Source organism: Nestor notabilis, unplaced genomic scaffold (assembly GCF_000696875.1).
Source record: "Nestor notabilis isolate BGI_N333 unplaced genomic scaffold, ASM69687v1 scaffold8869, whole genome shotgun sequence".
NCBI lineage: Eukaryota > Metazoa > Chordata > Aves > Psittaciformes > Psittacidae > Nestor > Nestor notabilis.
This window is the reverse complement of record NW_009942374.1, coordinates 1-15,635: the sequence shown is the minus strand read 5'-3', so window position 1 is coordinate 15,635 and position 15,635 is coordinate 1. Positions and strand designations below refer to the sequence as shown.

Sequence of the window (15,635 nt, the reverse complement as noted above, 5' to 3'; positions counted from 1 at the left end):
ATCAGGAGCAAATATTAGGCCTCATTTACATACCCACAGCCATTTAACTCGCTATTTAACAGCAACAAACCATTGTGTACCCGCTCCGGTTGTGGCTCAAACCTGACTTGTGCCAGAGCAGCACCCATATGACCTTCTGCAGAGGTTTCACACACACACAGTGTGAGACCTGCTGGGAAGGGGGGTTCCATGTGGACCATCCCTTTGGAGACGCTGAGAACACTGTCACCAAACCCCTGCACCCAACTGTGGGTGAAGAGTCACTGGATGTCACACGAGCAGATACAAACATATGTAGATATTAAGGGTGAGAATATTCTTTTCTTTTTTTAACAAAACATCAGAGAAAAGTGTTTTATTGTTACTAAAAAAAACCCCAAACAATGCTCTAGTGTTTCAGGCCATGGATTCTCTAGCTCAATTCATGGTGTGGAGTGCAGGTTAACAGCGGAAGCGTCTCAGGGACATCTCCCCTCTAGCCACAACCAGGCCCCCTCCTCCCTTTCCCTCAGTGACCAAATAACATCCTCCTGCAAGTACAGCAATTGTTTACATGTAAAAGTAAGATTAGGAAAGTATTTAATGTATCTGAAGCCTTTTTTTTTTCCTCGTTTTTCCTGTTTTTTTACCTTTTTTTCCCTTTTTTCCATTTTTTTTTAAAAAGAAGTGATTTAGCAGCTGGAAGGGGAAGGTCAGCATCATGTGGCCACCTAGTGCTGCACAGCCCACCAGCAAGTGCTCCATAGGTTACTCGCGCTCCATGGACCACAGTTCACAAACAACATTTCGGGGCTTCACAACCTTTGTGTTACGGTAGATGCTTCTTCACAGTGAGAGCCAGCAGGTCATTTTCGGTTGTTGGAAAGACACACGAGACTTCACCCCCTCGGCAGCAGCTCAGTTTGGAGCTCCAACTGCACTGCAAAGCGACTGCTGCTCAGCTGTACCTGGGCAGCACTCGGCCTTCAGCCACTGCCATGGGGCGGGCAGAGCACCACAACGCTTGTTCCTCCTCTTGACTCCTGTAGGGGGCTTCTGTGTTCATCCCTATGGGTCTCTGGGTTCCTCAGGCACAGCAAGGCAACCAGGAGATGCAAAGGGCAGCAGCAAGCCACGGTGAGGGGCTGTCGGTTCTCTGCTCGAGCGGCCGTGACCTCCGGAGCTACCAGCATCCCAGGTCCCCAGGACAATGCCACAGATCCAAGTCACATAAGAGACACCACAGCCACATGGCTGGGAAAACCACGCTGGGATCAGCACCGACCACCCCTGAGGCTGACTCCCAACAACATGCTGGGAACCAAATGCACCCGCAGCAGCCCTGCCAGCAAGTTCTCTGCAGGAAAGGTCTCCCAAGCAGCAACCCCCCCTTATATTTTCCTTATTTTCTTAGACAACAATTGCTCTCACCCCTCTTTTTGGTGGACACACAAACATACACACACTATATGTACACAATTTGGAACCGAGGAGCTATACCGCGACACGGGAGCAATGGTGCCACACATTCAGCAGCTGCCAAAGGAGAAGTCGTTTGACTTTCTGTTAAACTTGCAACGTTTGTCTTTATTTTGTTCTTTATATTTTGAAAGTGAAAAGAAATAGTATCGAGTCAATTTCTTTTTTTTTCTTTTTTTTTTCTTTTTTTAAATATTTGTTCTATGTATTTACAAGCCTTAAAGTTGCTCTAAAGGTTCTCAAAGTAGCACTAAGGACTCTTTTTTTTCCCCCAGGGGAGCACTGGTTCGAATGAGTTACTTTGTTTTCGGAGCGCTCTGGTCCGCAGCGTGTTTCTCAATTGCGTTTCCTTCCGTTCCAAGGTTATGTAGGTTTTTGGATTACTAGGTTCTTTTTTTTTTGTTTAAGTTTCTGAAGCAAGCTGAGAGGCAGGCAGAAAAATCTGATGGCAATTTAAAAAAGAAAAGAACATAAAACCAGGTCTCTTCCTCACCTAGCTCACCCCAACCCCCTGGAAAGTTTTGTCTATTTATCATGCTTGGAAACAAAACTGAGGTGCAGATGAAGGGGAGGGAAATTTATTTCTTGGCTTTTGTTCTATTATACAATTTGTTTACAGAAACTGCAAATTTAAAAAATTACACTGGCATTTGCAGTCCTTAAAATAATAAATTAAAAGTTTTTATTTATTTATTTTTTTTTGTTCTTTTGTTTTTTTGCTCAACAGATTTCTTTTGCTTCGTGGTTGTTTTTTTTTTTTTGTTGTTTTTTTTCTAAGTCCTTGTTTAAAAAGAAAAGAAGAAAGAAAAAAAAAACCCAAAAGATTAAAACAGAAAATATTTTCTATAAATAATACACGTGTTTTGGTTTAGTGCTCCCGCCCTCAGGTTTGAAGTTTACGTTTTTTTGTGTGTGTTTGTTTTTCAAGTACCTTTTTTCCTCCACAGTCACCTTGGTGTTTATGTATTTACCTCTCCCACTCGTGCGTGTGTGGGGAAGGGGGGTCTGTGTGAGCATTGGCTTTGCTGCACTCTGATTGGCGAAGACGTGAAACTTGTTAAAAAAATACTTAAATCCTTTCTTTTTTTTTTTTTTTTTCTGTTTTCTCTCTGTATTTTAAGTTTTAATTATCCTCCGACTCCTCTTCGGCCTCCCGTAGCCACGTGAAGAATGCTGTGACTGATTTCAGCGCTACTCCTTTCCCGTTCTGCTCTGCTGGGTCCTTGCTGCTTTCCCACTTGTAGAAGGCGTCCTCTGATATTACCTCCTCATCGTACAGGCAGTCGAAAAACATCCGCAACAGATCTGCAGAGATGGAGTAATGGGAGAGAACGTCTGTCAGTGCACAAAGCAGGGTTATGGGTAAGGGGATTAATGGGACTTCTTATGTGAGAGATGCAGATATGAGTAAGGGGAAGGTCTGTTACTGAGTTACTGCTTCCTGGCTGCTTATGCACAAATGAGAGGGACCATGGGTCCCTCTGATTCCGGTGGGTAACTCATGTCTGCAGGAAAGGACCTGGAGCACAAGTGTGATGAGGAAGGGCTGAGGGACCTGGGGGGTTTAGTCTGGAGAAGGCTTAGGGGGGACCTTATCGCTCTCTCCAACTGCCTGACAGAAGGATGGAGCCAGGAGAGGGCTGGTCTCTGCTCCCAAGGGACAAGGGATGGGACAGGAGGAAACGACCTCAAGCTGCCCCAGGGCAGGTTTAGATGGAGATGAGGAACAATTCCTTGCCCAGAGGGTGCTCAGGCATTGGAACAGGCTGCCCAGGGCAGTGCTGGAGTCACCATCCCTGCAAGTATTCACAGCCTGTGTAGACAAGGCCTCAGTGCCCTGGGTTACTGGTTTGATCTTGAAGGTCTTTTCCAACCCTGTTGATTCCATGATTCTATGAAAGGGAAAGCTGGGAAGCAGCTGTGGCGGGGCAGCAGAGTCCCCAGCAGCCCGTCCTCCTCCTGCTGGCCCTCGCAGGGTAACAACCAACCAGCGCCTTAAAGCTAAGGATGATCAACTCAACTGGTTCTGGACATTCTGATTTTGTGCTGCAGACTCCCCAGGAATCCTCATTTCTTTGGCAGCTCCCTCACCTCTTTTCCAGCAGAGGTTTCTGCATTGTCACCCAAGTGCAATTACAGCACTCAGAGCTCCCACATGTCCAGGTATTGTAAACTGCTCTTCGGTTTTTCCTCTGTTTTTATCAACAGGGTTTGCCCTTCCTTCTGCATGGCTGCTGACAGGAGCAACACGTAAGAACTAGCCTCTGGCCAAGCATATGGGGACAAGCAGAAACCACTGTACAATGTTTTCCCTCATCTGTTGTGTACAAAAAGGTAAGGAAAAGCACATCCTCGACTCCACTCTCACAGAAACAACTTTCCCTCACAGTGTCAGCATGCAAATCCCCAGCACAAAGGCAACACTTACTAGGAGGTTGATCAAGTTTTACTATTGATGCTTGTAGTGCATAAAGTGCTTGTAGTTCCTTCTCTGTGTCTGAGTCTAGGTACTTGATTAAGATCGGCACTCTCTGTTTGATAACAGCAGTGTCCACACGGAAGCTAGAAGATTCCGCTGAGGGGAAGAGAGGAAAACAGGGTCAGCTCTGGCAGATGGCACCAAGGGCAGGTCTTTTACTGATTCAAACAGAAATCACACATAGAGGTTAGCGTGGAGACAAAAAGGAAGATGAGGAACATCAGAAGTATTTCTTTGGCTTTTCCTGGAATTCTTGGTTCTTCCAGTTCCCCAAATTCAACCAGTATCTGCAGCGACCCAGCCCTACCAACCTTCTGCCACACGCAGAGGGATTCCAGCCTTTGCAGCACAAATTGTTGTGTTTCCTCAGGCAACTGGGTGTCCAAAGTGTGTACAAAGGGTAGGGCTAAAATTTCAGTTATACAGAAGGTTTGAGAAGATTATATCTTAAAATACCAATGCAGACACAGAACCATAAGCTGCATATGCCATAAGAAATCAGGAATACATAAAAAATAGGCATTAAAAAGTCCATCTGGAACATGGATAAATGATTCAGCAGCTTCTAAGTCAATCATGCAACACAATAAAGTGACATTTTGAAAACAAACCTGTTCAATTAGAGGCAAGGTCACAACATAAACCAGATGTTCCTGATACACGTCAGGGAACCCTTAAACATCTGTAATCAAACCCTGCGTCATTTCGCCATTAACACTAGGTGGCACCAGAAAGGTTCTGTTCTGGGGGGAAGGAAGGAGCTGGGCTCCTTCCCCTCCCAACGAAGACGAAGTTCAGGCCATTCCCTCCACCAGGACGTGTGACTCTTGGAGCTCACAGCACAACCAGCCACTTTACAAGCACAATTCTTTGCCTTGCCAGATGCCAACCGTAAAGTTAAAGAAAACAAAGTGAACTGACCATATGTTTCTGGCTGCAGCTTTATTCAAGCCCCAGAGGGGCTGAGGCTCAGTTTGAATTGGGATCCTTCCCTCCATTTCCAGCTGACTGCCAACACATAAACTGTGGATTACTTGAATTTATGCCCAAAATTGCTACTTTGGACATAAACCTATTACCAAGATGAGACGCAGACTGGCTTCAATTCTGCAATCCATGCTGCCACCTCGCATGTGGTGATCTGCAATGGCAGGGCACCCACATGTACTTCCTGACACAGGAGGGGGAATGCTGATTACCTTAACAATGTCTAGCAGCACTACAACTCAATATGGTGCTATAGTGTGTGATAAAAAACAGCCTTAGGGGAGAGGAAAGTGATAGAAACCTGAAAAGTAGAAAATAACTCTGCACATTCGATTTGTACAGTGTTTACATTGCGACTTACTCACCTACAATAGCTGCTTTACAAACTGCTGTCATTAAAGCTCTAAGGAATGTAGGTGAACTCATCTGGCTTTCATCTAGATTAGCCTGAAATCAAGAGTAAATGGACCAGTTAAAACCATGCCACTGGGTGAGAGCAACCCCTTCAAACTCCACTGCTGAGTTTGTGGTACAGGTTCAAGCTCAGCAAAAGCTGCTGCAGTAGAAATCCAGTTCACCCCCTCTGCAAACCTCAGCTTTCCCATTCCCTTCTTGAAACCAGCTCAGCTACATCCATACACCACAGGAATGGTCAGCACACCCTCTAACTGCCCCCACAGCCACAGAAACAAACCCAACCTGCCACGTGTGGCTCTCACAATGCCCTCTACATGTTCAATGAGATTTTTAGGCTTTTTCAACCCATTTTACAGCATGCTCTTGGGTGGAGCTTTGTTTGCTTTGTAGAAGTTCAGAGAAGGGAGATGTAACTTGTCCAAGACTACAGAGAGCCCAGGGGGTGTCCCCAGATTTTCAGTGCTGCTTTCATGCCGCTCTGGGTGACAGCAGGAGAGAAATGACATTTCTAACACAGCACTCCAGCAACAAGAGTAACTGAAACAAAGCTGGCCAGGACTTAGCTGTGAATGCAGGTCTAAATGTATCAGGTTGGGTATAACCTCAGACACTACATTAAATACCTGATTTAAGGGATGCAGCCACAGAGAGAGGGCAAAAGATCACTGGGTTGACTGGGCTTTTTCCCCCGTCCCTTTCATTATTTTCTCTTACAGAGCCCGGTCCAATGCCCTCGGGAAAGGTCCACGTGCCCTCAGTGACTGCCCAGGATGTTTTTGCAGCATGGCAGGGGGGGCATTTGCAGAGGTCATGTTGCAAACTGCACTGAGAAGCTTTCATCCCTTATGTTGGGAAGAAAGAACATAGCAGTGAACTCGGTCGAGAATGTAGGAAGTAGCCAGCAGCAGCCTATTGGGCGTCAAAGTATTCAAAAGGCAGTTACACAGCTGTATGTTAATGTGGCTAAAATTTGTTCTTCCTAAATCTTACCATGAAAGAACTGATTTATCTTTTAGATTTTAATTCTTTGGCAGTGCTGATTGCACAGACGCACTCATCTTAGTGTCCTGTGCCTTGAGAGGAGCCTGCAAAGATGCTCCTTTAGATGAGACAGTATTTACAAAAAAGCAGTTAACGAACTGTTTGCAGGAGGAAGAAGATAAGTCTTTGTACCTCTACCCAGTCAAAGATTTGTTCATCATTTGCCTTGTCCTCAACAATGAGTTTTTCAAGCTGCTTGTTCAGCTCTTCTGCAGAGAGTTCTTTCTCTGAAAGTGCTTCTGAGGAACTGGAACAGTCGGACTCCGTGAAGTCCAACTTCTGCAACATCAGAGGAGAGGATGGAAATTAGTTAAATGCACTTTTCTATGCCAAATTACACCACATGAGGCAGCAAGCTATGCTTCGTTCTGCTTTCTGGCATCTTTCAACTGCTAAGTTATCATTACAACGATTTATGTACTTGCTTTCTAACCTTTGGAACAGAGAATTTACAAACATGTGGGATCTACATGTTTGTATCCAGAAAAGACAACCAGACACCTCGAGGCAGCTCCAGCCCCACACAGTATGAGTGTGCACGAAATAAAGGGCATGTTACTCAGCTAAGACGATGGGGAGCTGGGAATGCAATGACCAGAGCTGGCATCGCTCAGAGAAACTGCAACTAACGCCCCAATTAATTTGAAAGTGGAACAGAGGAGCTACAGTGCCCTCACCAAGCCCCATGCCTTGGTAATTCGTTTCATTTCCCACAGTGCAGCACTTCCTAAATGCTAAAACACGGTGTTGGATCACTTAGAGCAACAAAGGGAGACCTCCAGCAAGGTGCCCTCCCTCAGTCCTGGCTCCTGTTGGTTGTGAAACCCTCTGGTATTGTAACACGAGGTGGGATGAGTGAATAATCACTACCATTCATTCTGGCCCTTCTGCACATCATCTGTCCTTGCTGTAAACCTCATTCCTAGGCTTTTTCCCCCAGCTGGAGAAGCAGACCTGCTGGAAGGAGCCAGCTGATGGGAGATGTGTTCCTGGGACCAGAGGGGACGAGCCCACCCTCCCGGTGTTTCAGAGAACAATCTAACCCTACTCCACGTGGGAGACACTTCACCCACATCCCAAACAACCACACAGAAGAATGGGATGGAAGAGGATGAACAAAGCGGACGCAGAGCCAAAAATCAGTGTGCCAACGTCCTGAAGCAAATGCTTGCTCTGAACTCACTTGTTCCATGAGAAAGGTATGTACATCCTCCCCTTCGGGTAAGTAGTCCTTCCAACTGAGGCCAGTCTCCCTCCATAAGGCTCCCACTTTCTTATGGCTCTGCAACACAAACAGTTTGTTCACTGTAAAGACTGGAGAGACAACCAGGGGAGTTTACACAAGCTGGAGTGGTGCAGCTGTGTGAGGAAAATGAAGAGCCATTCAGCCACCAAACAAGATGCCTGGCAACAAAGTGAAAACCCCTGGAAATTCCATGCAAGAGGAATCACACACAATCCTGCCACAGGGACACACATCTTGTCCAGTGGTCAAACATGATTTTATGGTTTTAAGTTTACAAAGCAGATTGTTTAGAGCTAGTTGTGCATAGTCCTTGCTGTCATCCATCAGGATCAGAATGAAATGACTGATACTACATTGAAACACCCAAATCCAGGTATTTTCCTGGAGGAGATGGGATTAAAAAGCTTCAACACCCAGAGCAGAGCAGCTTTTCTTTCACCGAACAGAGGAAATAACTAAACAGTAGTCAACTGCCCAAACAAGCACAGGGCTAAAATAAGTCAATAAAAAGTCACTATTTGCCCTGTTAGACTGAAATGCTCCTGGAACGTTCAACCCAATCTGAGTGCAGGCTTTAAAACAAACAGAAAGAGGCAAGTGAGGGATTTTACAGGGTTGAAACTATCCCAAGTGCAGTATTTAGCTGGATTAAAAAAAATTCAAGAAAAGACAAAATATGGAGGAAGAGTTACAGGGAAACCACCAAACCGTTTGGACACACAACTGTGAAACGTGCGAGAGCTCTACGAGTTACAAGGGGAAGAGGTGTCACTACCCCCAGTGATGGGTGACTCTTTAGAGGTGCGGGGTTAGTTTGGATGAGCACCCAGAGGTCTGAGACACGGCCTGGAGCTCATCTGAACCCTCAGAACCTCTCTCGTGTGCCAGAACAGCTCCCACAAGACTGCCAGCACTTGCTGCCTCTGGGCAGCCCAGAAATACCTCGAGAACGTCCCTCCTGCACTACTGCAGCACTCTGGCTTCTGGGAGAAGCCAGGTACAAAGGTACCTGCAAAAGGAAAAGTGATGAGCAAACCAAAAGGTAACTCAGCGTTTTGGAACCTTGTCAGGCTCAGTTGGAAACTGGGGATGAAGAGGCAGGTTTCCTAGGTTGTCCGGGCTGGCCCATCCCTCAGGATCTTCATGTGGGAAACATGCTGGCTTCATACATAAACATGTAGTCGCTGCATCCAGCCCACGAACAGCACACCAGCCACTTACCATTTGTTTGCATAGAAGGTGCAAGATTTCAGCAAGCAAGACGCCGGCTCTTCCCACAGGAAGCAAGGGTTTGCTAAATTCTCTAGAATGATGAAGAAGAAAAAGAGAGATTTTCCCTTACAACGTGAATTTGGAATGCAAGGCAGGGGGGCAGTGAGGCAGGAAAGCACCTGTGACTTCTGCTAGGGATAGAGGGTTTGATCTGGCACCACTGACAGAATAGATTTCAGCAAAGCACTTGCCACAGCACGGCTGATTGCAAAGACTTTATGACCATCCAATCCTCTCATTTCTGTGGGATGCTGCATTCAGGTAGCAGGACCCTTTTCTGGGGAAAAGCTATTCCTTTCTTAACACTTACAGGGAAGGGAACCATTCAATTAGCTTCTAGCTAATCCCCAAAATACAGGTACAAAATAGAGAAACTCTGGTCCTGGAAACAACTTGTTCAGACAAGGTTTTATGCCTGCTCAAGGCAATGCCCAGGTGGTGTTTATCACACTCCAAGACATAAAGACCCCTGCACAGTGCCTCAATCTCTGCAAATCTAATTCTAGAGCCTTGGTAAGCTCTCAGATGCCTCCCACTGTACACCACAGGGTATTAGCTCAGCTGAAACAAACAGGATTGAAGTGGATTTATGGATAAAACTTTCACCCCTGAACAGTGATGACAGAGCAGCCAGTTCCCTTCCCACCATAGCCTGGTACAAGCCTTCTCACAACTCACAGGAGAAGCTGAGCCTCCAACACCACTCCTCTTTTAAATACTGATGGGAACCACACAGTGGAAATACTACAGCAGAGCCAGACAGGCAGCTCTGCTCAGCTGAGACTGGAACAGAACAGTGTTGCTTACTGTATAAGTTCTCTCATAGAGATTCCTCCTTCTTTTAACATGGGGGTCACCAACTCAGCTAGGTACAACCAAATATGGGGTATATCTATGGCCATATCGTCCGCCATCTCCAAGGTGTCTGAAAAGCTTTAAAAGAAGAGAAAATGTCAAGAGTTAAATACAATTTAGAGAATTGCAAAGCAAATCTGCACTTTAAAACCTCTTTGTTATAGAAGAGAGGACTGAAGGTAACAAAATTATTGCCGTCTCCTACTTTCAGTGCTTCCAACTGCCAGGAGAGAATTTCTCTATGCAACAAGGAGAGTATGTGGGAAACCAGCAGATAATCCAGGAAAGCTCCATTTACAGTAATTCTTATAACCCTGTAACAAATTTTTTGCCAAAGAATAAAACCTGTAAAACTAAAAAGCGTTTTTGTCTATAAACACCAACCATCTAATAAATGGAGCTTTCTTAAAAGTATCTAAACATTTACAGAAGGGGGTTGGTAATAATGGAACTCCAAACATAAGGCAATGAACAAATGTCTCTAAGTATGGAAACCACCATGGGAAGGGAGCTCAGTGCACCAGAGGGAGGTTTCCATCTGGAACAGAGAACGCAGCAGCATGGATTACAGAACTGCTCCCCAGCACTGGATCCATCTTCCAGAATGGCTCAAAACTCTTCTTCCTGAGACAAGCCTTGCAGGTGCTTCACCTCCGGTGCCTGTACAAGGTGATCACTGCCCTGGCTCTCCTGCCAGTTCTCACTGTGATTCCTTTCTCCCTGAGAACCCTGAAACTTCTGGGCTCTTGTTTAGTGCCTATAAATGCACCTTTTCTCTGGGTTTCAAACCGTGACACCGTCTCTTTCGCTTTGCTCTTTACATCCAAAGCTACCAGCTCAGCCTGTGTTTGTCCAAGCGCTTCTGCTAGCAGTTGGTTTCCTGCTGTGTATCTCTCCAGACTCGTGCTGTGACCATACTCATCCCATACCCTCTAATTACACTGGAATGGGTCTTGTGTAAGTGTCATTGGTTTCGGTGTTCTTCTTGTGTGCCCGCTCAACGCCATTTGCCCTTTCCTCATCTTTGGGAGCTGTTTCTGTGTTTATGTCACATTCAGACCACACATCCCACTGTTTCATCAAGATCCTACTTGTTTGGCATCACAGCCGCTTACCCACACTGCAGGAAACACAGGGAGGGCTTTAATCACAATCCGTTACGGAAACATATGACTGCAAACGAGCTGTTGTGACCACTGGTGGCTGCATGGACACAGACAAGCAGCTCCATGGGGATGTGTATTTCTTACTGCTGTTCCATATGGTTTTGAATTCAGGCTGCCTGAACTTTTCCTGTGAGCCACTAGATTGCATCATGACAAAATTCACTGCCAGACATGGGTGCAGGGAGATCACAACGGGAGCAGTTGGAGGTCCCACAACAGGATTCACATCAAAGCAGCAGGACAGGGCTGACTGCTCAGAAACCTGGTATCTGAAAGGGTTCTTTCACCCGCTCTTCACTGGTTGCTTCTCGTGGTTTCCCCTGGTTTAGTCACCCTGCTCTAAGCCCCTGGGGAACATGACTGATTTACAACTGGACGCCAGATCAAATCCAGGCTGGGAACTCAAAACCTGGAGAGCTGAGATGAACCAGCAGCTGAAACACCTCTGGAGGAACGTCTCCTCTGTCTGATACCACATCTGGTGTGTATTCTCCTCCTCAGCCTCTTGAGGACACATCTGTTCCTTAAAGTTGAGTTGTCCTGAGCAACGTGTGTGTGGAGCCAGTTTTACCAGTGGGAGGGTGGCTGTGGAGCTGTGGATGCTCAGGGCTTCAGGCATTAATATCACATGAAGATTTTTGACTTCTTCCTCTTCTTTTAATCATACTCAAGTGATTTGCCAGAAGGCAAATGTTGACAATGCACCACGGAACAGAAATCTAACCACACACATTCAAACAGACTTCCACTTAGAAATAAACACTTACATGAACAGGAAAACATTTACATTCGCTGCAGCATTGGCAATACTTGAAAATAAATCACAATAATTATATTACTTATAAATACACCCAGGTGAAAATACTCCTTCAAAATGGAGGCAGGGCACCAACGCAAGGTGGGAATTTGCTCCTCTCTAAGAAAAGCACCCGTTTCCACATGCAGAATACAAACCCCTTGAAGAAATCCTGCTTGCTCAGCTTTCCCAACTGCACCAACTGGTGTAATAACTGGCCCATGTGATCCCTGGTGATCTGACTCCTCTCGAGCGTCGACTCCACTCCCACTCGCACGAACACCGGCAGCAGGTTGTGGGTGCTCAGCTCCTCCACGCACTGCATCGCCTCCTGTTCCAATGACACGCGGGGTCATTTCTGAACTGAAAACATCCAAAAACGGGGCAGAGGAGTATCTTCTACTACAACATAGGAGTTTCCTTTTGGGAAATGAGTATTAAGTGAAGTTGCCAGGCAAAGGTGCGGAACTAGGCTGTGGAACCTCATCACAAACCACCACTGAGCTGGCAACTAAATAATAATGACACTAATAATGACACTACTAATGGTACTAGCAATGATAATGATGGTAATAATACTACTGAGAATTTATACCACACGGGCAATAATTTTTACAATACACAATCACACTCCAGGGTACAGTTTGGCTGCTCAGTGCAAGGACAAGAATTGTCTTCTGGATGCCACCAAAATGCCTGGTATTTTACCAACTATCACACCAAGGCAAAAAGAGACCATCAGGTGAGGTTCTGTACTGATCTGTTTGATACAGAAATGCCTATGTACAAACCCACTTTGAGTAAAGAAGCAGAGAATAGGTGGAGAGCACCTGGAGGAAGGTTTACCCTGTCTAAAGCTTCTACTTTCTGGCGCGTACATTTTGTGACCCAAGCAAATAAAACACTTCAATGGGGACTTTCAGAGGAGCATCAATGTCACACTGAGAAATCTCCACTGCCATCAGCAAAGATCCTCCCCTGACCTTCCAGGTTCCACCCAGCGGATCTCAACACACTTCCCAAAGACATTTGGTCTTTGTCTTAGGTTATGTCTTTAGTTATCAAGAACTGGCAGCCCCAGCTACATTTCTGCAGGCCCTGAGGGGCTTTTTCTGCATGTCACAAGCCCAGTGGTCCTGGACCACGCGCTCCTATCTCTTCCATCAGATGTGCCTGATGGATCTGGTGTCTCCAGGACAGAAGTGAATGTGCTGCTGGGTGACCCTGCTATCACCAGGCACCGGCAGACAGCTCAGTGGTTTTAACTTACAGACAGGTTAAATACAGAATGCTAAACTCATAAGAAACAGCTATTCCTCTGTTTTGGTACAACACCAAAACACCCATTTATGGCCTTATTAATGTGAGCTTCAGCTGAATTAGTCAGAACCTTTGTCGCAGGCTGCCTTTGAAGCACGTTAGAATTTAAAGTTACCATGTAACGCCCTAATGCAAACAAGCCATCTCAATCTGATGGACCTTTTCCAACCAGACATCACTTGTCTGAGACAATTCACCTCAATTCCCAGCCAGCCATAAAAATATGTCATTGTATTTGCAAGCAGAGAAACCAAAGCAGCCCCTTTGCCGTGGACATAGAATCTCAGCCTGGTTTGTGTTGAAGGGACCTTAAAGCTCCTCCAGCTCCAACCCCTGCCATGGGCAGGGACACCTTCCACTAGAGCAGGTTGCTCCAAGCCCCTGTGTCCAACCTGGCCTTGAACACTGCCAGGGATGGGGCAGCCACAGCTTCTCTGGGCACCCTGTGCCAGCACCTCAGCACCCTCACAGGGAAGAGCTTCTGCCTTATCTCCAACCTGAACTTCCCCTATTTCAGTTTGAATCCATCACCCCTTCTCCTGTCCCTACAGTCCTTGATGAAGAGTCCCTCTCCAGCATCCCTGTACCTCCCTTCACACACATCCAGGGATCAGGCCGTGAAGTCCACCACAAAACCAAAAGGACCAGGAGCTCCTCTGCCAACAGCCGCGACTCCTCCTGACTGAGCTGCCAGCCCAGCACGCTGCGGGACACAGCGAATCAAAGTCTGGTTTTTTCCTCTCCAAACTAGGATTTAAACATTTCTCCTGAAAACTGGATGTGAACCTGACCCAACCCATAAGAATATTCCTGTTTCCTACTTTAACTGGAAGCCCTATGAAGTGGAAGCAGCAACTCTGCTGTAATGGTGCCAAAGCAGAACTCCCCAGTGCTGCTCTTTCAAACTTGGCAGGTTTCTAAACTCATTTCAGCCCAGGATCAAACCAATCAACTCTGCAGCCAACGTAACTTCTCGCAAAGTCCCTGGACAAGCTAAAATCCATTTACAGGGAAAACAACATTTCAACCTGTATCTCAGAGATGCTGACAGCTGCTCGGTAATTTTCAATGTTTATTAAAAATACTCTGGAGTGGTTTGTTCGATATTTAGTATTGCTTTATCTGCCTCCGGACCAGAGCAGCACATGCTTTGATAACTGAATGAAAACCTCAGTTTACTTTCCCACTAGCCTTCCTGCTTCCAAAATTGCTGTTATTATGGAGCTGCTCAGTGATTCGTGACAGATACACATTCATCTTGCCACTTAGCATACACATACAGGGCTATTTTTCCTATTAGCAGGCAGGGCAGAAAACAATTTTGGGGGACAACCTTCCTAAAAACACTCATGGAGGTGCTGCTTGGATTTTGACTGACCCCATTGTTTCTGTGAGACCTGTGTGAGCTGGGTGCTTAGAACGGCACGGTTCCAGGAGAGAATCACAGAATCCCAGCCTGGTTTGGGTTGGAAGGGACCTTAAAGCCCATCCAGTCCCAGCCCCAATGGGAAGGCCCCCCTTCCACTAGAGCAGGTTGCCCCAAGCCCCTGTGTCCAACCTGGCCTTGAACACTGCCAGGGATGGGGCAGCCACAGCTTCTCTGGGCACCCTGTGCCAGCGCCTCAGCACCCTCACAGGGAAGAGCTTCTGCCCAAGAGCTCATCTCAATCTCCCCTCTGGCAGGTTAAAGCCATTCCCCTTGTCCTGTCCCTCCATCCCTTGTCTAAAGCCCCTCTCCAGGTTTCCTGGAGCCCCTTTAGACTCTGGAGCTGCTCTAAGGTGTCCCCTTGAGGAGCCTTCTCTTCTCCAGCTGCCCCAGCCCAGCTCTCTCAGCCTGGCTCCAGAGCAGAGCTGCTCCAGCCCTCGCAGCAGCTCCGGGGCCTCCTCTGGCCTCGCTCCAGCAGCTCCACGTCCCTCTTGTGCTGTTCCCCAGAGCTGGATTAGGCTGCAGGGGGGTCTCCTCAGAGTGGAGTAGAGGGGGAAAAACATACTCTGGTCCCACAGACCTTTCTGCTAAGTGAGGTTTTAATTTTGCTTACCTTGAAATCATTAATATGCAAGAACTCATCAATGATAGATTTGCATTTTCTCTCTATTTCCTCTTCTGATAGCGAAGGCTTTTCTTGTGCTGGAGCTGGAGGACCTTCTGGCTTGGCTGCCAGAAATACAAGACAAAAAAAAAAGAAACCACATATGGAAAAGGAAAATTAGCATCATTTTGAGAGAACATCCTGAAAAGTCACCAGAGCAGGTGTGTTTCCTGTCCCATCATCAGGCACAGCTCACTTCTTTCTTGGTTACATGTCCCCCTGTATGAATCCTCAGTATTTCTGTAAATCAACCAGCTCACAAAGACACAGCAGCAGCGACACAGGTTACAACACCCCCAACGCTGTGGCGCAGTGTGTGTTAGTACTTGCAGCCTTTTGGCTCCAATGAATCCTAAGGATGAGTTGGTAAGAGATGATGCCAAGGCCTATGTGAATCAGTTGTGTTACAAATGTCTGGGAGGCAGATCACAGTGATTGCAGCTTGACCACACGCTGCTGTGGGCCAATAGAATCATGAGGTTGGAAAAGACCTTTAAGATGACCAAGT

General features: G+C 46.5%; 1 protein-coding gene across 1 annotated transcript; it reads right to left on the bottom strand.

Moving 5' to 3' along the window:
* Nucleotides 1–2,371: 2,371 nt before the first annotated feature.
* On the bottom strand, nucleotides 2,372–15,192 carry LOC104411043 (eukaryotic translation initiation factor 4 gamma 3-like; the record flags this gene model as incomplete). The annotated part of the gene is made up of 9 exons (XM_010021370.1): nucleotides 2,372–2,763; nucleotides 3,887–4,033; nucleotides 5,290–5,371; nucleotides 6,515–6,661; nucleotides 7,566–7,664; nucleotides 8,850–8,931; nucleotides 9,708–9,833; nucleotides 11,876–12,048; nucleotides 15,077–15,192. Coding segments are annotated over 9 exons (1,154 nt in total), but the record flags the coding sequence as incomplete, so codon positions are not given.
* Nucleotides 15,193–15,635: the final 443 nt, after the last annotated feature.